The sequence below is a fragment of the Octopus bimaculoides genome, chromosome 20 (assembly GCF_001194135.2).
Source record: "Octopus bimaculoides isolate UCB-OBI-ISO-001 chromosome 20, ASM119413v2, whole genome shotgun sequence".
In the NCBI taxonomy this organism is placed as follows: domain Eukaryota; kingdom Metazoa; phylum Mollusca; class Cephalopoda; order Octopoda; family Octopodidae; genus Octopus; species Octopus bimaculoides.
Window position 1 is genome coordinate 15,473,183 of NC_069000.1, and position 11,245 is coordinate 15,484,427.

The window sequence follows — 11,245 nt, forward strand, 5'->3', positions numbered from 1 at the left end:
TGTGTGTGTGTGTAGATAAGGTTGTGTGGTTAAGAAGCTCGCTTTGCAGCCTTGTGATTTCAGGTTCAGTTCTGCTAAAACATTGGAAATGAATTTGGTAGACAGTAACTGTGAGGAAGCCCTTTTTGTGTGTGTGTGTGTGTGTGCGTGCGTGTGGCTATATATGTGCATATTTAAGTGTTTATGTTTGTCCTCTCTTCACCAGTTGACAGCTAAAAGAATTAAGAAACCTACATCGTGTGTATGTAAATGTCTTCAAAGTGCAACTGGACGTTCTACTGTCTAGAATTACAAATGGACCTTCTTCACAGCAGGAGACACACAACTAACGATAATAACTTCAGACTCCCTTATTCATCAAATACCAAAGAAGGAGGATCAGTGTAATTGTAACAACACCAACAGGAATTTGCTGTGGATAATTATTACCTACCTGGAAACAAGGGTTGGCGACAGCAACGGCATTCGGTTGTAGAAAATTTGCCTCAAAGGTCCATGGGAAAGTAAACATTAAAATGATGATGAAAAGGAGTTACTGTTTTAAAGTGTGTATACACGACAACATCTCTGTATGTTTTCTTTTATAATCTTGCCTCTCAGACTCAGTGTTTCCAACTCTGTTCTTTTCTTCGATGTTCTTCCTCTGTAATTATTCCACATCTTTCACTGATAACGGCTGGTTTTCTCTAAGCAACACAAAGCTTTCATTATCTTTATTTCCAGTCTTTGCTGATACGCACAAGGGAGGCTATTCTCGTTCACTTTGCTAAATTTACCTCCCATATGGTAGCTGGGAGTAGTTAGCAACTCCATTGTTAGTAGTAGTCTCATCTCGTAGCAGTAGCAGTCAGCGGTCAGTCGACCCACCAACGTGGTCTGAACTAGTAATAAACATGAGTTTTACTCATCTCATAATTGAGCAGTGTCACCCAACAAATATTTAAGGCGCGTGACTTAGTGACTAGGGTATTCGTCTCACGGTCGTAAGGTCATGTGTTCAATTCTCGGCAACGCATTGCGTCCGTGGGCAAGACACTTTATTTCACGTTGTTCCAGCCCACTCAGCTGGTAAGAATGAGTAGTACCTGTATTTCAAAGGGCCAGCTTTGTCACATTCTGTGTCACGCCGAATTTCCCTGTGAACTACATTAATGGTACGCTTCTCCGTGGAGTACTCAGCCACTTGCACGTTGATTTCACGAGCTGGCTGTTCCGTTGGTCACATCAGCCGGAACCCTCGTTGTCGTAACCGACGGAGTGCCAGTTGTTTTATTAACCTTGGCAGTATTTTGGCTAAAGATTCTCAGAGAAGTCAATTGAGCACCAAATACAGGCACTGCTCTTGTGTGTGTATGTATATATATATATATATATATATATATATATATATATATATATATATATATATATATATATATATATATATATATATATATATAAATCAAAGGACATACTAAATACGTCTACCTGCTTGAAATAACAGTCAAAATCCGTTATTTAATCGCCAAAAATACAGTGGTAAGTATTACAGAAATCAAACGATATATATATATCAGTCAATGTCTTTAAAACTGCTTCCTTGGACATCAAGATGTTTCCTTGTTTCCTTAAAAATAACAAAAGAGTCCCTCTGTGTGTGTGTGTGTGTGTGTGTCTGACTTGCTATAAACAGAAACCTAATCTCCTTCAAAATTATGAACGGAAAGGACTGATTGAATAGCGTTGTGCGAGATGATACTGCATTGTGCATGAAAAGAAGCAAATGCCATTCCATTGAGCCAACGAGGAAACCTTCAGTTGTATCGTTCCTCAAAATAATTTGAAACCGTCAGGGTCTCTAACACTGTAATTTTCTCAAGATAACGGCATAGAGAAGTTGTTGGCACTCCGTCGCTTACGACGTCGAGGGTTCCAGTTGATCCGATCAACGAAACAGCCTGCTCGTGAAATTAACGTGCAAGTGGCTGAGCACTCCACAGACACGTGTACCCTCAACGTAGTTGTCGGGGATAATCAGCGTGACACAGTGTGACAAAACTGACCCTTTGAATTACAGGCATAACAGAAACAGGAAGTAAGGGTGAGAGAAAGTTGTGGTGAAAGAATACAGCAGGACTCACCACCATCCCCTGCCGGAGTCTCGTGGAGCTTTAGGTGTTTTCGCTCAATAAACACCCACAACGCCCGGTCTGAGAATCGAAACCGCGAGTCCGCTGCCCTAACCACTGGGCCATTGTGCCTCCACTATAGAGATGTTAATAATAATAAAAAATACGAAAAAAAAAACCGAAAAGAAGATGAGATGAAATAAAGCAGACAAGGAAAATATTTATTCACAATCATATTCCATAGACATTTATATATTCATTTCATTATCATCGTTGTCTTGTGCTTATATCCTTTATTGCTGGCCTCGGTTTCGACACACTTGTACTTGGGTTTCTACTGCTACCCCATCGCAAGAACAAGGACCATCAACTGGGGCGGCACAAGTTCTAGTTCGACTCATCTGGCCATCAACGCAAGCAGTCCAAGCAGACCAAGCACCGTAACTTCTCACCAGAGCGCAGACATCAGCAGCTGGCAAACTGTCACAGTCCACCAAGGGGTTACTGTTGAAAAAGAAAAAGAAAATAGATTAAAAAATGTACTATTAAAGAATTATATATATATATATCGTTATACACTCTCTGTGTATGTGCGTGCGCGTAGCTGTTTGCATTTCCGGATAATATGTAGTCGTTTTTAATCTCCACTATAGCTGAAGGCCCGAAGCTCGTCGAAACGCCAGTGTTAAAACGTGGGTAGCTGATGAAGTAGAATGTTCTCTATGTGGCTCGTGTGTTCTCGTCTACGTTTGTTTGCAATGTCCTGTACCCAGATATGCACCTATACATACAGGTGGATGTCGGTATGCACATACCTGTACGTATATATGCATATACTCATTTACTTTTGTTTTTATATATATATATATATATATATATATATATATATATGGGGGACGGGGTGTAGAGGTAAGATCCAAGGATCAAGGTGTAGGAAGTTAGTAAGCCTCGAGCAATCCGTAGAAGGTATTAAAAAAACAACTTTCACTCTTTTACTGTATGTTTTTAGCTAAGAACATGCTGGACCACCATCTTGCTTTTCATACGACACACACACACACACACACACACGTATGTATAATGGATTTGTCCAATATTTTTGTCCTGACTTTCTCCTGAAACACCATATTGTATATGTGTAACATATGTTCATGTTCATGCAGACAATTCGCTCTTACCAATCGAAAGTACCACGAAACCACTCGAGATTATCTCAGATAAACATGTGACTAGTTATATATTAATTAACATCGGTGGAGAAGTACAACTCATAAGAGCGCTTTTTTTAAAAAAAAGCAAGCCATTTGTTTACTAAATTTCTTCATCTCTGATGACAGAATACACCAAATGTTTACCTAAGTGAGCAACATATGCTGTAACATAAAACGAAATAATATAAACTAAACAAAACTTACGTGTCAGAGATTCGCAGAAAAGCATCAGCTTGGATCTGTTCGATGTTGGTGTTGTCACAGATTAATCGAGACATTGTAACATTTCTTACAGCAGCCAAAGTATCTAAAATGGAACATTGTTAGAGAGGGATATTTATTATAGGCCAGAAATTCACCTGTTAGAAATATCTTTACCCGAAAATAACCCCGTACACCACTTAATCCGAGACAGTTGACACCTTCCACTTATAACATATATTTCTTTTCCTAGCCTTAAAACAAACAAACAAGCAAACAAAGACAAAGCCGTTTCAATCTCCAAGGCCGTGCTATTGTAGAGTGAAGAACCTCGACTACAATTAAGAGATGGTATAGCCAAGAATGGCACCATGTCACTAATCTTTTGAGAGAGGAATAAAATACTTGATCTCTTCTTTATCGATACAATAATGGTAAAAAAAAAAAAATCAAGTCGACAGGTGAGATTCGAAGTCAGGACATAAGTGAATACAACAATCATTATCTATCGATGATATTTCACACCTACACGTTAAGACGAGGAAATCATATTCCCTTACATTGTTAGTGTTCCAAGTTCGTCAGCAATCGTAACACCACTACCGGCTATCAGAGTCTTGACCATAGCTTGGGTTGGTTTCAAAATGGTGACTCTAGGTGCGTGACTTTGGCAGTGTCCGGCAAAATGCAAATTTTCCTGCTATATTTCCCGTCAATAGAAGATGTGGCCATAGAGTTGCTCACTGGTCACTTTCTGCATCCAGCTTACGCTAAGCCCACTTGGAAAATCCGAATGTTGCAGCTATCGTGATTACTGCTGTGTAGGCAATTTAACTGACTGAATTGACTCCAAATAACATTAGAGACTCACAACGAAGTATCTCGTTTTGTCTGGCTCTCTACCGAGATATCACATTTTGTTTGACTTTCTATCGAGATACCACATTTTGAGTGACTCTACTGATTTTGGCATCCTAACGCCGTTCTAATTTAAACATACATAAAAGCTGGTCATTAAAAGACTTTTTGTATTACCGAGCGATAACTGGTTGGGGCCGGCATTTTCGTACCAGAATCTGTCTCCGACTTTCAAAGCTTGGAACTGTCGTGCTGTAATGCAAGCTAATGTAGGACCAACACCGCCACCTGCAACTTGAGTTTCAGACACACCACCACTCCATACGTCAATATCGGCAACACTCCTGAAAAATGTAAAGACAAAAATGTGTTATTAGTATAAATGGGGGTAATGGGAAAAACTGAGATCTCTTACATGCAGAAATGTGTTTGTTTGGGCGTATGGTTAAAACGTTCACTTCTCAAATTTCAGGTTCAGTCGTATTGCGCGGTTTCTTGAGCATATGTCTTCTAGCTCCGGGTCAACTAATGCATTGTGAGTGAATTTGGTAGACGGAAACTGTGTGGAAGTCGAGCTGACAGAATCGTTAGCACACCGAGCGAAATGCTTAGCGTTATTTCGTCTGCCTTTACGTTCTGAGTTCAAATTCCGCCGGGGTCGACTTTGCCTTTCATCCTTTCGGGGTCGATAAATAAAGTACCAGTTACGCACTGGGGTCGATGTAATCGACTTAATCCGTTTGTCTGTCCTTGTTTGTCCCCTCTATGTTTAGCCCCTTGTGGCCAATAAAGAAATAGAAAACTGTTGGAAGTCCATCATACATATATATTTATGTGTGTGTGTGTGTGTGTCTTTGTGTTTGCATTTTTCCCATCCTGTTTGACAACTGGCGTTGGTTTATTTAACTTAGCAGTGACCGCTGGAATAAGTACAGAACTTAAAAAGTACGTACTGGGGGTGGGGTCGACTTGTTTGATTAAACCCCTTCAAATTTATGCCCCAGAATGGCTGCTTTCCAATGAGAGAAACAAGTAAGAGATAAAAGATGCGATAAGAGAAAGTTACCCGAGGAATTAACATACGTTAAAGACGAGCTAATTTCGATTTTTGATAGTAACTTGGTTGCAGGAATGTCTGTGCGTTTAAGAAGCTGTTTCGCAACTATGTGGTTACGGATTGGCTGCCTCTTTTTTGCGTAGCACTGCACAACAATTTCAGTAATGTCTGATCTCCGATCAAGGGATAACTTACGCACTTCTTCATGGACACCCTTATTATTTTAAAACTTCAAAATATATGTAATATAAACTCAAGGCACCCTTCGTGTTGCGGAATCGTTGCATTCCTGAAAATATTTCTGTAACATGGAGTTCCGTAACGAGAAACCCACTTATCACTGGCTTTCTCTTTGCATAGAAGTTAAAGTGAGAGGAAATTATTTTGCGTCACGAAATCTTACACCGCGGCAAAGTTCTCAAGAATGTCATACTGTGATAAAGCGAAGGGCGCCTATATTTGACTCCATGTTTATATTCGTAGGAAGGGCTGGAAAGTTAAAAGGAATAATATTTATAAATCTGATAACATGAATATCGTTAGATATTGATTTCTAATACTGGCACTAGGCATTACGTGGGTGTGAATGTGTGTGTGTGTGTGAGAGAGACAGACAGACAGACTGACAGAGCGGGAGAGGGGGAGAAAGAGAGAGAGAGGGGAGAGAGAAAGAGAAAAGGAGAGAAAGAGGAAGGGGAGAGAGGGAAAGGGAGAAAAAGAGACATAAAGAGAGAGAGAGAGAGATGAACTCACTCGTAAAGTTGTGAAAGAAGGTTTTGATTTTCTTCAGTGTGGTCTACGAGGTCTGTGAAGTTTTCAGGAACAGACAATCCACACCACTGTCTCCAAGCTGTGTATGTTGGGATTCCGTTATCACGTCCTTGCTGGATGTCTAGTGCAGCTAAATCCCAGCCATTTCCTGGGGCTGTTTCAACTAATCTGTTGGTTAGATCTTCCGACATCAGTCTGCAAAAAAAAGAAAAAAAAAAGAATAACAATGTACACATAACGGCTACCGTAACTATTGTTATTTAGTTCAGCTCCGTTCGAACCGAGAAGACTGATGGTCAAAGGCATTCTAGCTGTTACAATCCTATATGTCTTCATCTTTTAAAACTATTTTGTTACCATGTGTGTTGGCACTCCGTCGCTTACGACGTCGAGGGTTCCAGTCGATCCGATCAACGGAACAGCCTGCTCGTGAAATTAACGTGCAAGTGGCTGAGCACTCCACAGACACGTGTACCCTTAACGTAATCCTCGGGGAGATTCAGCGTGACACAGTGTGAGAAGGCTGGCCCCTTTGAAATACAGGCACAACAGAAACAGGAAGTAAGAGTGAGAGAAAGTTGTGGTGAAAGAGTGCAGCAGGGTTCGCCTCGTGGAGCTTTAAGTGTTTTCGCTCAATAAACACTCACAACGCCCGGTCTAGGAATCGAAACCACGATCCTATGATCGCAAGTCCGTTGCCCTAACCACTGGGCTATTGCGCCTCCATTTTGTTACCATATTTCTATTGAAATATTCTGCCTTTTTGTTGTGTCTGGGGAGAGTCATTCTCTTTTAGTGCCTTATTTGATACACTCACCGGTAAAGTTTCCACTCACGAACTCACATAAAGGATCTTGTAAACCAAATCCAAAAGCGAAATACACTGCTTTTTATTTCTATAAAATAACAAACCTGTTCATTTGTAACGTAATTTTTCCTAAACGCTCTAACAAAATGTAAAAAACGAAAAGAATCGAACGATGTCTCCCGACAGTAACTTAAAAAGAAAAATTATTTTGAAAATTTCTTCGGATTTTAAAGTTTTAACACAAAATAATTACTTTAAACAAGTAATTACAGATGTCGATAAAGAAATACAAACAGGTGTTTCTAAAAATTGTATTTAGGTGAAAGATAGGTTTAAATGAATGTAAATCAAAACGGCAATAATATATTAACTTTTTTTCTCTGTCGTTGAGAGAAAGGTTTAAATGTGGCTTCTGTCGGAAAGCCGCACTTAATCTTTCAAAATGATACACTTACTCCTTCAGAAGGCCGCAAGTTCTCGGTGTCGGGAATGAAGTTCTTAGACAAAAAGAACATCAACATCGACAATAAAAATACTCAAACACTATAAGGAAGATGTAATTATACCGTTATTCGATACTAGCTGAAACATCCCCTCGGAGGATGTTGTTTCAGCAGATATTGAATAAAGTATCAATATAGGTTACATTATGTATGAAAACTCAAACGTCTTTGCTCTTAGCGTTACTATCCTCAACAAATGGTTTTACCTGTCAACTTCTTGTGCCAAATCAGAGATAAGTCCTCGGTAAACTAAAGTAGGGGCATCGGTTTCTCCATAGAAAACATCTGCGTTATAGAACAGGGAACTAAGAGCATTCTGAGTTTCTCCAATGGAAATAAGGCTTCTAATTCCGGAGTGACTGTAGATAATACCAGCAGCGCCGAAACCATTACGAACAGCAGGATTGATGTTACCTATGTACAAGGAGTAACCTTCTGTAAGTGAGTTCAGATTGTAGGTGTTCATAATATCAGGGCCGAGTACTTTGGGTAGATATTCGTCGTATGCAATGTGTTGCATCTCAGAAATGACGATTTTGCGAGCTTCTTGAAAGACGATTTCGTCGGTCCAATCTGGTTGGGCGGTGCTCAGAACGTTAGCTACGCGGTTGTGTTCTCGAAGGAAGAGTGTGTGTTGGGACATCATCATAGGTTGTACATTAACTCGATTATCACCTGAAGCGGGGAAAAAACATAACAAAAATAAAACCAAACAAAAAGCATGTTAAAATGAGTGAAGTGTTATATTGATATGAAACGGTAATGGAAATAAATACAGGGCGCGACAGAAAGGTTGCCCCAATTTCAAAGATTAATAAAAAAAAAACAAAAAAAACCGCTTGAAGGTACAAGAAAAAACGATGCTCCAGGCGATGGTGGATACTACCTGAAACGGAAAAAATGACATTTAATGAACTTCTTAGAAATCCAACGTTTTTTCATGCATCTTCTTCTGTATATTTTTTTTATTAATTATTGAAATCAGGGCAACCTTTCTGCCGCACCATGTATATTGTAAATGTATTGATGACGTAAACTTGTACCGGATTCCTCGAAATTCTAGATAGATTTTACTTTATAAATCACGTATTTAGTACAGAAGAGGTCTGTTAGTCAAGTGTCATTGTTATTTAGCAATTGCCTGGAACAGTGGAGTAGTGGTTAAGGTTGGACTACCCAAACACTATGTGTTCTTGTATTGAAACTCGCTCGCAGAAGATTTTATCCATCTGCCTATCTCTCCCTTTCTTTCAACCTATCTATCTCGTCCCACATATGCACACACACTTACACACACACACACACACACACACACATGCGAATAGAGAGGGAGAAAAGCGGTAGAAGTAGAAACATGGTCCTAACGTGTTAAAGAATTCCATTTGATGTTTTGTTTTGACACACATCATTCAAATATTGAAGTAAATTGGTATTTTACATTGGCACATTATTTTATCACACACACAATCGCACACACACACACACACACACACAGAGGCTTTCACACAGTTATCGTTTAGCAGATTCACTGACAAGTCATTTGTCGGCCTGGAGCTATTGTAGAAAGCGCTTGCCCAAGGTACCGCACAGTGGGACCGAACCCAAAAGTCATGTGTTTGCAAAGCAAGTTACTAAAGTATACAACCTCTAAGAAAAGATCAGTGCTCAAGATCCTTTAAAGGGTTTCCGATAATGTTGGAAGAAGGGAGGAAGATATTCTAGTCCCGGAGACCTGACCTCAATGTTTACAACAGGGTTGACTCCGCTGAAGACCACCAAGGATCAGGTGGTGGTGTTAAACCGGGTGACGCTTGGAGTCTACCAACTAAGTTGGCCGTAATGAGATTTGAACCCAGAACCGTCAGAGGTGGAACGAATATCGCAAGGTATTTGGTCCCACACTTCAACGTTTCTGCCAGTCTACTGCTATAGTTCTTATACTTTATATATCGACCCCACGAAGGATAAAATGCCTGATTAACTTCGGTGGAGCCTGAATAATTACCGCAGTGCATTTCATCGACGTCCCTAAAGTGAGTCCACTGTAAGAAGCATAAGGATGATTTCCCGGTTTCTCTGATGTATATACACCTCCCTGCACGGGACGGGACGCCAGTCCGTCGCAGGATTACTCATTTTCACCAGACGAGTGGACTGGAGCAACGTGAAACGAAGTGTTTTGCTCAAAAACACAACGAATCGCCCAGTTCAGGAATCGAAACAACACTCTTACGATCGTGAATCCAACACCCTAACCACTAAGCCATGCACCTCCCTAAAGACTGCTAACTCTGTTAAAATATACATTGATAATTAAGAGAATAACCCACCTCCAATGAAGCAGAGGTTTCCTTCAGAGGCAAGACAGAATGTGGTGTTAGACTGGGGTAGAAGGTCGAGGTCATCAGTCGGGGTTGTTCGCATTAGTCCTGCAAATATAGAAGACAAAATAATTTAAATCGACCTCATAAGAACGAATACAAATTATGTATGCATACACGCGTACGTACGCATAAATAGGAATACTCTCTCTCTTTCTCTCTCCTACACACACACACACAAGGAAAAGACATGATGGACATAACATACACTCACCCACAAACATAAAACTTACCACCAGTCATTGTCCTTAGTGTGGTTTGCCTAGTCAAATCTGAGCCATACACTTGAGATGCATCTATGTAGCTAGTTGCGCCGTTCAACTGTTCACGTGGACCTGAAATATGATAATGAAAGAAACTATTTTACAAACTGTTACACGCATCAACAAAACGACATTCATGATACTGATTTTGAATTTTGGCACAAGGCCAGCAATTTAGGGGGAGGGGCTAAGTCGGTTATATCGACCCCCAGTGCTCAACTGGCACTTATTTCATTGACCCTGAAAGAATGAAAGGCAAAATCGACCAGGGTCTCTAGAATCAGTGAGGAGAAACGACGAACCAACTCTCCGCCAGGTTTTCTACAACTTTCTCGCCAAGATTACTCTTACATTTTCGAAGCCACAAAGATTCATAAATTAGAAATAAAGTAAATAAATACATATACATCGCATCTGGACATTTGAAATGCTTGTCGAAACTAAAGCTGCTGTTAGCAAGCAGCATCTAAATTCGTGAATTGTTTTGTTATTTGCCTTTAATATTTTTCGAAAAAAAGCAACATTTTTATTAATTTTTCCTCAGACAAAGATTAAGAATAATCTTTTATACTTTAGGCACAAGGCCCGAAATTTTGGGGAGTGGCGCAGTCGATTATATCGACCTCAGTATGCAACTGGTACTTAATTTATCAATCCCGAAAGGATAAAAGGCAAAGCCGACTTGGGCGGAATTTGAACTCAGAGAGAAGAAATACCGCTAAGCATTTCGCCCGGCGTGTTAACGTTTCTACCAGCTCGCCGCGTTAAATATTACAAATAATCTTTTCTACTCTAGGCATAAGGCCCGTAACTTTTGGGGAGGAGGCCAGTCGATTAGGTCGATCCCAGTACGCAACTGGAACTTAATTTATCGACCCCGAAAGGATAAAAGGCAAAACAGACCTCGGCGGAATTTGAACTCAGAACGTAAAGACAGACGAAATGCCGCTAAGCATTTCGCCCAGCGTGTCAACATTTCTGCCAGCTCGCCGCCTTAAAGATTATAAATGACGTAAGCATACTTACCCAAAGCGCAGGAAAGTGGGGGAGTGGCTAGGCTACGGGTGTATGCCATGCATGTTCT

At 40.3% G+C, this 11,245-nt stretch overlaps 1 protein-coding gene across 1 annotated transcript in view; it reads right to left on the reverse strand.

Annotated features, from left to right (window-relative positions):
- Positions 1-2,314: 2,314 nt before the first annotated feature.
- The window catches only part of LOC106880475 (peroxidase-like protein), a 19,711-nt gene continuing 10,780 nt past the window's right edge, over positions 2,315-11,245 (reverse strand). The window contains exons 7-14 of the mRNA XM_052975202.1: positions 11,188-11,243; positions 10,132-10,233; positions 9,848-9,946; positions 7,724-8,192; positions 6,189-6,401; positions 4,556-4,722; positions 3,524-3,626; positions 2,315-2,612 (exon numbers count right to left, since the gene is read on the reverse strand). Coding sequence (XP_052831162.1) covers positions 2,402-2,612; positions 3,524-3,626; positions 4,556-4,722; positions 6,189-6,401; positions 7,724-8,192; positions 9,848-9,946; positions 10,132-10,233; positions 11,188-11,243 — 1,420 coding nt within the window. The 3' untranslated portion in view covers positions 2,315-2,401. The remainder of the gene's footprint in view (positions 2,613-3,523; positions 3,627-4,555; positions 4,723-6,188; positions 6,402-7,723; positions 8,193-9,847; positions 9,947-10,131; positions 10,234-11,187; positions 11,244-11,245) is intronic.